This window comes from Podarcis cretensis (assembly GCF_951804945.1).
Source record: "Podarcis cretensis genome assembly, chromosome: 17".
NCBI classification, from domain to species: domain Eukaryota; kingdom Metazoa; phylum Chordata; class Lepidosauria; order Squamata; family Lacertidae; genus Podarcis; species Podarcis cretensis.
This window is the reverse complement of record NC_137187.1, coordinates 31500458-31514057: the sequence shown is the minus strand read 5'-3', so window position 1 is coordinate 31514057 and position 13600 is coordinate 31500458. Positions and strand designations below refer to the sequence as shown.

Genomic DNA, 13600 nt, shown 5'->3' with positions numbered 1-13600 from the left:
CCAGCGTCGAGGGCCTTCTGGTGGTTCCCTCGCTGCAAGAAGCCAAGTTACAGGGAACCAGGCAGAGGGCCTTCTCGGTAGTGGCGCCCGCCCTGTGGAACGCCCTCCCACCAGATGTCAAAGAGAACAACAACTACCAAACTTTTAGAAGATATCTAAAGGCAGCCCTGTTTAGGGAAGCTTTTAATGTTTAATAGGTTATTGTATTTTAGTGTTTTGTTGGAAGCCGCCCAGAGTGGCTGGGGGGACCCAGCCAGATGGGCAGGGTATAAATAAATTATTATTATTATTATTATTATTATTATTATTATTATTATTATTATTATTATTTGGCACCAGCTGGAAGGAGACGTCATGCAACTGTCTTAGGGACAAATCCACTCTGTATTTGTGTAAGGTTTACTTCTTAGCCTTTTCTTTCCCTGAAGATATCCCACAAGGCAGAGGTTTTAGGATCAGAATTTTCCTTCACTGCCCTTCACTTCCTTCTGCAGCATTCGCAGAAACTGCCTTTTTATCTATTGGACCCAGTCTGAGTCTTGTCAACTCAATCTGCTGGAGCCTGTCTTCACATGTAGGAGAACCCACGCACTGTGGGTTTGAGACCCATCGGCCACCATCACCATGCAAGGTTGCCACCTTACTGCACCTTATGGACAAGCAGACACACAAGATATTTTGATGCCCAAGGCAGAACATCCCTAATGGCAACTCTTTTTGTGGCATTTAAAAACAACAACAGTAAACTAGGCTGTTGACAATTTGCTGCTCTGTGGTGGTACCTCCAGTTCTTCTGCCTCAACAGTTATGCTGCTTCCCCCCTACCTAACGGTCAGGCTGGCCTTGAGGCCAGGCTTGGGTTTACTGGAATGCTTCTTTCCAGGAAAAAGATACATTGTGTTGGGAAGAATTCGCACGGGAAAATAAGCGTTGCTTCATCCTCTTCAGGGCAAAATGAAGCAGATTATGTACTTGCATGACAGACGGTGGGACTCCATCTCTGGCTATTCCTCATCCGGAGGGAATAGGAGGTGCCGATTCCTCTTGAGCTACAATAAACTCAGTGAGGTCATGGGACAGTTTTTTTCCTCCCCCTCTCCTCATTCCATCTGCATGATGACACCAAATCCTACTACTACTTTGCTGAATTGAATTTTGAAGGCAAGCCAAAGGAGAACGTTTACTGGGACTGGGAGAGGCCAGGCACTCTGGCCAAGCTAGGGGGACCAGCTGAAGGGAGGAGACTCTGTCCACAGTGCAAAGGAACCGAGTCCCTCAATGACAGTGAAGGGAAGTTGTGTCTCATTTTTTTTATTTTTTCATTTTTTCGCAGAGGGGGATTTTGTCAAGACATCTTTCTAAGCGAGCAATCGACATAGTAAGTGGGTACAAGACAGCACATAGATGTCGGGAGGTTAGAAGAGAAGAAAGGGAAGGGAAGACAGAGTTGTGTTCCGTTAGAATTATTTTGAATTGTGTGGTTATCAGGTAGAGCAAGCAAGCCTTCTGGTCATAGAAAATGGGGAGGGAGATAAAGGAGCCTGCTGGACATCAGTTGGTGAAAAAACAAAAATGTGCACAAAATTTGCAAGTAGCTTTAACTGATTGTCTCTCTTTCTTCCTCACTTTCCAGGGATGATGGCCTGTGGAGCTCAGAAGCTGCTGTGTCTTGTAGCTCTCGTTGCCCTGTCAACTGGTGAGTCTATCCGGTGCAAGCTAAAACAGGATTTGCCATATTTTTCCTGATGCTTATATGCTAATGTAGAAGCTATTGTTCTGTGATAAAAAGGATTTGATGCAGAAGATGCACCAAGGGCAAGAGAGGACAGGAGGAGGAGGAGACCAGGCTAGGATGAAAGGAACATTTGCCCAGGGGCAAAATTGACATGGAGGCTGTTCTATACTGACAAAATTTAAGTTCAGAGTCAGGTCAGTTTGTGCATGTGTGTGTGTGTACTTGAGGAGCATGAGCTTTCATTAACAGAGGCTGGGTGGCCAACTGTCATGGATGCTTTAGTTGCGATTCCAGCGTTGGACTAGATCATAGCTGTCAAGCATCCCTTATTTGGCGGGACAGTCCCTTATCCCAGCGCCATGTACCGCTGCTGTCCCTTATTGATGATGTCCCTTAAATAAGCTACCGAAGGTAATGGAGCCCTTTCTATATCCAGCTGTCCTTTGTCAACAACAAATTGTTGCTGTTTTTTGTGTTGAATATATGCTATATGGTAATTTATGGACCTAATAGGTATCTAAAGCCATTTGCATGCAACGAAATATGTATTTTATCAAAGTAATTGTTGATCCCTTATTATGGCTGCTGATCCCTTATTTTCAAGGCTGCTGGTCCCTTATTTTCAAGGCTGCTGGTCCCTTATTTTCAAATCTGTAAGTTGACAGCTATGGACTAGATGACCCTCAGTGTCCCTTCCAACTCTACAATTCTGTGATTCTAACATTTTATCAGGTGCTGAAATGAAGCAAATGACAACAAACATTTTAGAAGGAAACCTCACTGGAATCTTCATCTTAATAGCAATAGATCATAATTCCTTCCATCTGGTTAAAGAATCCAGTGATTTGTTCAGGCAACAAAATATTTGGATCTGTTCTTTTCCTGCAATCTCACTTTCCTTCTATCTGCCTGAACCAACTTATCTGAGGTCTGTCACGTGAGGTCTTTGGTGGACTATGGACTCCTCTCTCTTGATAGAACAAGAAATTAATTTAATTAAGAAAGGAATGCATATCACTTTAAGATTTCACCAAGGAGCTTTCCTTCCAATTGAAAAAACTTTCATACTTGCTGTTCATCCAATTTCAGCACCTGATAAAGTGAATTGTAGACTAAGAAAGTGTATGCTTTTTAAAATGAAACAAGCTGGTCTTTTATTTTTTTAAAAAGCATTTTCTTTTAAATTTTATTTACAACGTGAATGTTCTGCAATGTTTTCCATGAGAGTCAGCCCCTGCCCCAACTCAGAGCTTTTAAAACATTAGCTCAACCCCAGGGTAAGTTTTACAAGTGTGTGTGTGTGTGTGTGTGTGTGTGTGTGTATTTTAAAAGCAGGATCTACAGCATAACACTACAAATTGGCTGCAGGCTATGGCTTATTTCTACGCTATTGACATGCAACCACAGATATAAAACCCACTTAGTATTGTGGGGCCTGTTCCTGTGTAATTGTGGCACAAGATTTCAGTATAGTTTTTAGAATAATTCCCTCTTCCTGGGGAATATTGGGACCTGTTCTGTGAGAGGGCTGGGAACCACTAACACAGAATTCTCAAAATTATCACTAAACTACAGTTGCCACGATTCTTCAGGGGGAAACGCCATAATAGTTAAACTGGTCTAAAACCAATAGAAGTTTTAAATCTAACTGTATCTAAAGGGTTACCCCATCTCCTTGTTGCCTGTTGTTTTCATCTGCCGTTTGCTGCTATGCATTGCCAGTTTTACAGCTAATGCAGCTGTTTCCTCCTGTCCAGTTCTACAAAGAACCTTTCCCATCTTTCAACTACCAGAACGATCACTTCCCTTGTCCTTTTGTAGTTTCAAACAAGCAAAGCGTGGTTTTGCAACCTTCCCCTTGGAGCAGAGCAGGGCTGGCCCATCCATGAGGCAGACTGAGGCAGGCACCTCGGGCCACGGATTTTTTTTTTTAAATAAGATATTTATTAAAATTTTCAAAAGTAATACAATATAAAAACCAAAAAGAAAAGAAACAACAAAAATACAAAAATACAAAAATAAAAACAATTAAAAACACATAAAATTTCCATTTAATTATTTTCTTTTAACTTATTTTTCAGACCTCCTCATACCTCCCTTTCTTATATTCCAATTCAAGTTATCAGTTCAGCAAATCCTCACCATTAGTTTATACTTATTTTAAAACCTTATTTTCCATGTCTCTTAAGCATTACAGCTGGAAACCACTTAATTTCTATCCAACATCATTCTAACATTCATTAATTTTACAATATTTCCACAAATAGTCTTTAAACTTCTTCCAGTCTTCTTCCGCCGACTCTTCTCCCTGGTCTCGGATTCTGCCGGTCATTTCTGCCAGTCCCATATAGTCTATCATGGGCCATGGAATCCAAGGGACAATAACCCCATGGGCACCCTGCCACTGGAGAAGTGGCGGTGGCAGCTTCTAGATTCCAGAAGGTCTCGCAAGATCTCACCAGAAGCCACTGGAGAAGCAACTGCAGTGGTGGCTTCCGATCAGGGGTATACGAAGTGGGGGGCGGAGGGGTCGGGCCACCCTGGGTGCCACTCTGTGGTGGGTGGGTGACAAGATGACCTCTGCCTCCCCCAGCTGTAGAGTGGCCGAGGGCGCATGCAGTCAGTATGTGCACCGCATGTGGCGTCTGTACGGGCTTCCACTCTCACACGGCGTCCATATGACCTCGCATGCGCACTCCATACAGGATGCTGCACATGTGCAGTCTGTATGGACGTCGCACGCGAGCGGCAGCCCATACAGACTGCACATGTGCGGCATCCTGTATGGAGTGCATGCGCTGCTGCGCATGCGTAATCAGTATGGACATTGCGTGTGCACCACTGAGCAGTTGGCCCCCACCCCTCGGTGTCCCGCCCCGGGTGCCGGAGATGGTTCCTTCGCCACCACTTCCGGGTTCTAGCAAGATCTCAATGGAAGCCATTGCTTCTTCTCTGCTGTTGTGGACTGGTTGGACGCTGAGCAATGGTGGGAGAAACCAGCTAGGGAACCTCCAGGGCAAGACAGCTCAAAGCCCAGGAGTGATGGTGGGACGACAATGAGTGGTCAGAGGAAGAAGAGGGAGAAGACTGGGAGGGGGAGGTTTCAGAAGCTGACGAGGCAACGGCTTAGTGAGCTGGGAGAGTCTGCTGGGAAAGTGAAATCCAGAGTCAGAGGGAAAAACTGAAGCAAGAGGGAGGAGGGAGGCCAAGAGGCAGAGATGAGTTAGGCCAGTGAAGAGTCATGGGTGTCTCACCTTCCTGCTGCAACAAGCTCCCCTCCCTCCCAGTCTCCCAGAACCAGAAGAGGCATGAAGAGAGCAGAGGAAAGTTAGCTTCATGAAGGCACAGTTTCAGGTTGCCTGGGAAAGGCCCTGGAGAGGAGGGGACCTTCAGTCTCAGCAACTGCTTCATGGGGGCAAGACCTGCCAGAGATGAGCTGCTGTGCCCATTAGGCTTGACACTCCTGTGCAGATCCTGTCTTTGCTAATAAAAAGTTAACTCCAACTTGGTCTGTGTGGTTTCCCGCTGGCTCATTCCTGTCAGGCAGCTTCTGGGTTCTCGTGAGATCTCACGGACCTCTCACAAGATCTTGCCAGAACTTGGAAGCCACCACCACACAACCCCAGTGAGGACTGGCAGGTGGGCAGAGGCAGCAGTGGAGGGGCAAAGGCACCTTTCCGTTGCCTCAGGTGGTGAAATAGGATGGGCCACCCCAACAGCAGAGAGGTTCCAGGATAGCGCTGCAGGTCAGTTTTGTCTGGAGGAGGGAGGCCTAGTGGCAACTAGTGTTTAAATATCCATTAATTAATTTACAAACATACATATCAAGCAGATAGCCTTCCAGCAAGCAGGCAGTCTAAAACAACTGAAGCACACCTGAAGTTGCTCATTCTATCACTTTATCCCACCTCCCAATTTTAATTTCAGCTAGTGCTTAAAAAAACCCAAACACGTTTAGGGATACTCTCATTTTCCTACTCATCTTGAAATTCTGCTCCTCAATGAGGCCAAACTTAGATTCACAAAATGTTTAGGGGTATGCATACCCCTGCATCCCCCAGAAAAACAGCACTGAGCAGCCAATAGCTGGGCAGGTGGCAATGGGCTTTGCTGCATCACCCATATCTTTCCCTTTAACTTCAAAAATTCAAAGCAGCTGTAGGAGGTATTAATTTGAACACAGAAGCATCACCAAGGATGGGAGGGAGTTTAACCCTTTCCTTTGCTCCCCTAAGAGTTGTAATATTAGTTGCAGGGACAGATTTTTACTGGGAAAACAGCACAGGGGGAGAAGGTTAACTGCCTTCCAATATGAAATCAACAGGCACACACACAGCTGTTGTTTTATAAATGTTAGGAAATTCAATCACAGACCTCCTTTATCATATGCAGTTTGGCCTTGATATATTCCAGATGTTTGGAATGTTTGTTGTTCATTAATTGGGAGACTCCACAGATTGCCAACATGTATAAAGCTATACAAAATCTAGAGGGGAGAGGGGCATTTTGCATAACAGAGAATTATGGCTGTAGCAGTCTAAATTCAGTCAAAGGGTCTTTCAGCAGCTTAAAGATTAACACATTTATTATGGCATAAGCCTGGGTTTGAGTCTACAAAAGCGTATACAGTACCTCGGGTTAAGAACTTACCGTAATTCGTTCTGGAGGTCCGTTCTTAACCTGAAACTGTTCGTAACCTGAAGCACCACTTTAGCTAATGGGGCCTCCCGCTGCTGCCACTGCACGATTTCTGTTCTCATCCTGAGGTAAAGTTCTTAACCCGAGGTACAACTTCCGGATTAGCAAAGTCTGTAACCTGAAGTGTCTGTAACCTGAGGTACCACTGTACCGTATTACATTTGGTTAGTTTTTAAAGTCCCATTTATGTGGGTAAATAAATTAAAGTTGAATCCTGAAAATGAACAGGCCTTATATGTTTTGAGTTCTCAAGTCTGGGAGGTGGAGAGGTGACATGTTCTGCACTGCCCTGGAAGGGTCAAGTCCATGCCTTTGGGAGGCGGGGCTTGGGGGTCCAACTCTGCCCTTGGAGGCTCATGCAGCCTCAGTGGCTGGGAGAAGCTGGATCACCAGGTACAGTGGTGCCTCGCAAGACGAAATTAATCTGTTCCGCGAGTCTCTTCGTCTTGCGGTTTTTTCGTCTTGCGAAGCACGGCTATTAGCAGCTTAGCGGCTTAGCGGCTTTAAGAAAAAGGAAACAAACTCGCAAGAACTCGCAAGACGTTTCATCTTGCGAAGCAAGCCCATAGGGAAACTCGTCTTGCGGAACGACTCAAAAAACGGAAAACACTTTCGTCTTGCGCGTTTTTCGTCTTGCGAGGCATTCGTCTTGCGAGGTACCACTGTACAATCTCTCTTGGACAGAAAGGGCTTGGTCACTGTCAGGGCTGGCCTGTCCATGAGCAGACTGAGACAGGAGAGGACTGTTGTTATGATGGCTATTTTTTTTATTAGGCTGTCCGACAGTAGGCTTTTTATTATATTTTTATCATTGATGTTCTATTGTACACCTCCCTGGGATCTTTTGATAAAGGGCAGTATATAAATTGAAACAACAACAACAACAACAACAACAACAACAACAACAACAAAAACAAACAAACAAACAAACAAACAATACGCTGACATAAAGATATTTTGCTTTGCTGGACCCACCTATTCTGCTGAATATATAGTGTTGTGTTCTGGCTGGGTTTGTTTAATCTTTGTAACTGTACGCTTTATATGGTTTTATATTACTGCATTGTTCTAACCTGGTCTGAGATCTTGTTGTGAAGGGTGGAAAAAGTATAAATTATTTATTCTTTTTCCTCCAAAAAAAACAACACCCCCCCCCCCACAAAAAACACCTGCATGTCTCTCTCTCCTGCTTCCCTTTCTTTAACAATGTGGGAACTGCAGTTCCATCTTTGGTGGGGGAAAGAGTAAGGATATCACTAATTTGTTGCTCTTGCTTTCTTTTAACACATGAGAATTACACAAGGGAAACAATCTTTTTCTTTGTCCTAGACTGGTTTCTGCCTGTGGTCATTGCTCAGGACGATCCTACAGGTACGTTTCCTTTAATTCTGCACCAATGCTTCAATCCTAAACAGATGTAAAAAGGTAAAGGGACCCCTGACCAGGAAGTATATCTCACTAGACTCAGAACTAATCTATACAGTACTTGTGAGTTATAACATTATATATGTGTTATAAAAATGTGACACCAGGGGGCTCTGTACAGCAGCCAATGGAAAACTGCATGGAGTTATATAGTGGGGGTTTTTTAGATCGGAGTAGATTCAGCCTCAGTCTGCATAATCATGTTTAGTGCAGTTATGCAACTCTGTAGTGTGATGTTTGAATTTGTGTGTTCATATATGGGTAGGCACATATTAAGGGTCTATATGGGACCTATAATATGGCTGTGTGTGTGTGTGTGTGTGTGTGTGTGTGTGCACGCACACACATATATGCATAGGCATGTATCTGAGCATAAATCATGCATGCCCATATAAAATATGATATTCTGATAATGAAATAGGACAGCATGCATGCTACATCCTGTGAAGTAGCCAGATTCCCTTCATTTTCGAATGCTTGCTCTTTGTATAGTACAAAATATCACTGAAAGTGCAGAGTGCCCATTCAAGCAATGCTTATTAAGAACCATAAAGCACAAACAGTACTATAGCTGGCATTGAAGAATGCTCAAAGCAGTTGACGACCGGCTTCCGGATAAGGGCCTGCTTCCAAGAACTTCCTCAGATAATAAGACTTCAAAAGTGTTTTAAGGCCCCAATTGCAGTTTTCATAACTGGGAGGACTTGGGGGATGTCTATTTCTCCAAAGAATTTACTTGATTCCAAAACGAATCAATACCACTGCAAAGGTCCAAAATGATGGGCAGGCAAAAACCTTCCAGAAATGTATACTTTACAAGTGTTAGGATATTTGTCAGCGGCTTAGAGCATTCTTCAACAATATTTGTACTGCATGGTTCTTTGTAATGCTGGAAAGTATGTACACATTGTGCTTGTACTGATATTTTGTCTACTTTATTGTAAACATCTCTCATTATTATCTTGTTGTTCACAGCCGTGTGTCCTTCAGCATTCTTTTGTGGTTTTGCCAGTTACAATGTGACAAGCAAATATTTTCTGGAGAATTTTAAAATGTGGAACTGAGAATTTGCCCAATAGCAGCAGTGGGTGGGTTGTGGGTGGGTGTGTAAGTAAAAACAGCCACATCATCACCCCCTCACCTCTGGGCCTGACCGGTCCTCAGATCCACTAGCACCATAGCCTGATGGATCTGATTTGAAATTGTTTTTATATATCAACTTGTTTTAATTTTTTATTGTTTGTGTTTTACTGTAAAACTGCTTCAAGATGTTTCATAGGAAATGATTCATAAAGAGAAACAAACAACTGTGTGCATAGCTCTGCACCAAACAACTGATGGCTACAAACCTGTTGTCTCTTTTTTTTCAGATGCACCTGATATACCAGGTGATGTGGGTGAGTTGAGTTCTTCTTTTTGCACATCCACCTCTAGTGTCAAGGCCAATTCGCACATGCTGCTTTCTGTGTTTATGCCTAAGATTTTGTTGATTTTTTTAGTGTGCAGCTTAATGAAGAAGACAAACCTCTGTTTGCAAACGCAGGTATCATACAAGTACAGTGGTACCTCAGGTTACATACGCTTCCGGTTACAGACTTCGCTAACCCAGAAATATTACCTCAGGTTAAGAACTTTGCTTCAGGATGAGAACAGAAATCGTGCTCCGGTGGCGCGGCAGCAGTGGGAGGCCCCATTAGCTAAAGTGGTGCTTCAGGTTAAGAACAGTTTCAGGTTAAGAACGGACCTCCAGAACGAATTAAGTACGTAACCAGAGGTACCACTGTACAGTGGTACCTCAGAAGTCAAATGGAAGCTGTTCTGGAAGTCTGTTCAACTTCCAAAACGTTCAGAAACCAATTTGCGGCTTCTGATTGGCTGCAGGAAGTTCCTGCAGCCAATCAGAAGCCATGGAAGCCCCATCGAATGTTCGGGTTCCAAAGAACATCTGCAAACCAGAACACTTCCAGGTTTGCAGTGTTTGGGAGCCGAAACTTCTGAGTACCAAGGCGTTTGGGATCCAAGGTACGACTGTATGTGCATCACCAGGTCTGCCAAGTGAACATGTGGTGGAAGTCCCAGGTTTGCTGCCACATAATGTGTGGAATGCTCCTTGTATATATATATATATATATGCACACCCACACTATAATATCCCTTCTCCTTTCAACAGATGCAGCTGACCCTGCAGCAGGAGCAGCAGATGTGCCAGGTCAGTTCCCATTTTGGTGCACGCAATGCCTTGTCAGCCTTCAGTGATGGCTCTTTGCTGCTATGAATTAGAAGATTACTTTACAAGGCCTGGGGCTGGGGCTGAAGTTTGCAGCTGAGCACCCTACCTGCTTCTCTTTCCCCAATCTGCTCTGGTGAAGAAAGGGTTTGAGGGCACACTTAGGAGGGGAGGAGGGAGGGAGTGGGCAAGCGGGTGAGTGCCTGCCAACATTTTCTCCCAATGACTAGCAACAAAGTTTGCATCACGGGCTCCAGCAAATGCTATGCGGGCAGCAGTTCAGTAAGGATCTAACTGGAAATTTAAAACAATAATTATTTGGGGTTTATTTATAAGGCAAGCAACCTAGTTGCACGGGATTCCTGACCCACAGTTTGGGAAATGCATCTCCACCCCCATCATTCAGCCCGGACACAGAGATCCAGCACCGAGGGCCTTCTGGCAGTTCCCTCCCTGCGAGAAATGAGGTTACAGGGAACCAGGCAGAGGGCCTTCTTGGTAGTGGTGCCCACCCTGTGGAACACCCTCCCATAAGATGACGAGGAAGTAAACAACTATCTGAAGACATCAACCCTGTCTAAGGAAGTTTTTTATGTTTGATGTTTTATCGTGTTTTTAATATTCTGTTGGAAGCTGCCCAGAGTGGCTGGGGAGGCCCAGCCAGATGGGCGGGGTATGAATTAATAATAATAATAATAATAATAATTATTATTATTATTATTATTATTATTATTATTATTATTATTATTATTATTTAATTGTGTTTAAACCCTTTCCATTTTTCATTCTAGGTGACACTGCCCCATCAACAGCACCTGGTAAGTTCAATTTTGTTCTCTATCCCTTTCTTCTCCTGCTTGCTTTCCCCTGTTTAACCAATGGCCTGGCTCACACCTCACATAAAACCATGATTTAAAACAAAATGGGGTTAATGCAGATGATTGGCTTGCTGGTGCACATTGCTCTAAAGGTTTTCATGACGCTTCTCTCTCCCCATACCCCTCCACTGTGCCCTGCATTATCCAAACCTGGGCTTGTAGTTTATTTCCTCCAGATAAACCAGAAATAAACCCATATTTGTTCTGGACTTAGTGCTCATGGCGTGTTTGGAAGGAACAAACCATGTGCCTGAGTTCAGACCACACGACGAGCCAGATTCTTATTATTTGATCTGTGGTTTGGTGGCAGAGAAGGAGCATTGCAGAAACTTTTGAGCAGGTTCAAGCGAATGTTTTAATCACGGAGCTTCCAGAAGTTACAGCAAACAAGTCTTCATCCATTGGCAGTAAGGTGAAGATGAAAAAAGGTTCCAAATGACTTAAAAAGAAAAGTATTCGGTTTCCTTATAAAAATGATGATGTTCGAGCACCAAGGCGTTTGAGAACCAAGGTTCCACTGTAGTTGTTTTTGAAATTTGTGGGTCAACATTGCGCTGGGTGTATCAGTGCCGAGAAATGCACTCATCTGCTGTGAATTTCATGAGGTGCTTTCTGGTTCCTGTATTAGCAGAAAGAATCCACACAGTTCCACATCTGCATATTAAATATTGGCTATTTCGATCCATAGCCATGTTCAGGCATTTGTCTGAGCACACACAAGCTCAAAGTGTGGGCAGCTGCAGGGATATGTGTGCAAGTCCCACCTCCTACCCCATGTGTCTGGTCCGGTGTACGTTGGCCCCAGATTTCCTGTGCTAAGCAAGCAAGGGGCTTTTTGGTTTGTTCATTTTATTCACATAGGCTGGGGATTGAGTGGGCAGGACTGAGTCATGTGCAGATACTGACCCCATCCACATTTTGGACTTTTACCTGAATTAGAGTTGCAGAGATTAATAATGTGCATGATTCAAACACTGTTTCCCATATAAACTCATGAAAAAAAGAAGTAAAGCCCACTTAAAACACACACGTCAAAGTGGCTTGCAAAAGTATAGTATAAAAACAATCAACCTGAATCCATAAAATGTATTAGCCAAAGCTTAAGGGTTAAGGGCAGTGCAATTTTTCTAGAAAAAGAGGCGCTGGAACTCACCATGAACACCTCCCTTGTTCTCTTAGAATGGCAATGGCACCCACCCGCCGGATCGGAGTTCCTATGAGTTCCCCCTGAAAAAGCCCTGGTTAAGGGTGCTAATGGAAACCTCTGTTGTGAAGAAATGGGTTTTCAGCATCTCTTTGGGTGAAAGCAAGGAAGGAACGGTGTCCTCCCCAGGGTCTGCGGCACAAATTGGGCCAGTCATTCAGAGGCTCCATTTCCCAGTTCTGTGAGCCCCTTTTGATCTCATAGGGTAAATCTAGTGCAAGGGTAGCTACCAATACATCTGGAGATGGCTTGGTGGCAGCAGGAATTTTAAAGATGCTCAGATTGTCTGCTTGATGCAACATACCACTCCAGCATTGAATTGGTGCGAATTTGACTAGCCTTCACTATCTCCCAATAAACCCACAAGACAGAGAGACTGCAAGTTGTGTACATTTAAGTCCATGGCCACCACTCTATGCAGGGGCGAACGAAGGCAAACCAACACCCAGGGCAGGGGAAAACGCCGGCTGCGCATGCGTTGCACCGCTACATACAATCCATGTGTGGCGTCACTACATATGACGCATGTGTGGCATCGCTACGTAGGACGCATGTGTGGCATTGCTACATATAGCGCATGCATTCTACATAGCGGCATTGTACATAGCGCCACCCAAGCGCCGTACGGACGGTGGTGGGATCCTTTGCTTGTGGCTGCAGCAGTGGTGGTGGGATACTCCGCTTGCGGCTGTAGCGGCGATTGAGGGATCCCACCGCCGTCTGTACGGCGCTTGGGTGGCGCCGGTGGCAAACTGCTATGTACAGCACATGTGCAGTGTCACTACATACAGCACATGCGTGCAACACTGCGCATGCGTTGTGCATAGCGGTTTGCCGCCGGCGCCACTCGAACACCATACAGTGGCGGGATCCTCTGCTCACAGCTGCGGCTGTGAACAGAGGATCCTTCACATGCAGCTGTGGCAGTGCGATGGCTGCTTGCGCTGCCGCGCCTGGGGGCAGTGGGACGAGCACCCCATGGGGTGCCTTCTTGTCACACACACACCCAGGCATGACACCGGGGGTGCACCGCCCCCCCCTTGCGATGCCACTGACTGTATCTTTTGGGAATAAATTCCAGTTTTAACTATTCATTGTGTGCAGAGGTACTTCTTTGTGTCTGTCCCAAAATACTACAATTTGTGACATGTGGTGCCCAAAACTCTACTCAAGTATTCCAAATGTGTCTGCGCCATAAATTAATATAAATGTGTTGTGATCATGACAGTTTCATTTTTGATCCCTTTCAATCCGTAGCATGGGATTTGATTTCCTCACTTGATGTTTTCATGGACTTACCCACTACAACCTCAGGATCCTGTTCCTAGTCAGCCACTGCTAGTTAGTTCAGAAGGTCTTCCCACTTATTTTCCAGCTGGCTTTCATAGGTGTCTGTTCCAGATTGAATATACCGCCAAAGTCTGCACGACACA

The 13600-nt window shown here is 44.7% G+C and overlaps 1 protein-coding gene across 8 annotated transcripts in view; it reads left to right on the top strand.

Annotated features, from left to right (window-relative positions):
- The first annotated feature begins 1144 nt into the window (after positions 1-1144).
- The window catches only part of MFAP5 (microfibril associated protein 5), a 19142-nt gene continuing 6686 nt past the window's right edge, over positions 1145-13600 (top strand). The window contains exons 1-6 of one of the 8 annotated variants that reach the window (XM_079959860.1): positions 1145-1378; positions 1634-1696; positions 7763-7804; positions 9229-9264; positions 10035-10067; positions 10877-10903. In XM_079959860.1, coding sequence (XP_079815986.1) covers positions 1636-1696; positions 7763-7804; positions 9229-9264; positions 10035-10067; positions 10877-10903 — 199 coding nt within the window. In that variant the 5' untranslated portion in view covers positions 1145-1378; positions 1634-1635. The other 7 variants (XM_079959859.1, XM_079959862.1, XM_079959861.1 and 4 more) reach the window with 7 other exon arrangements.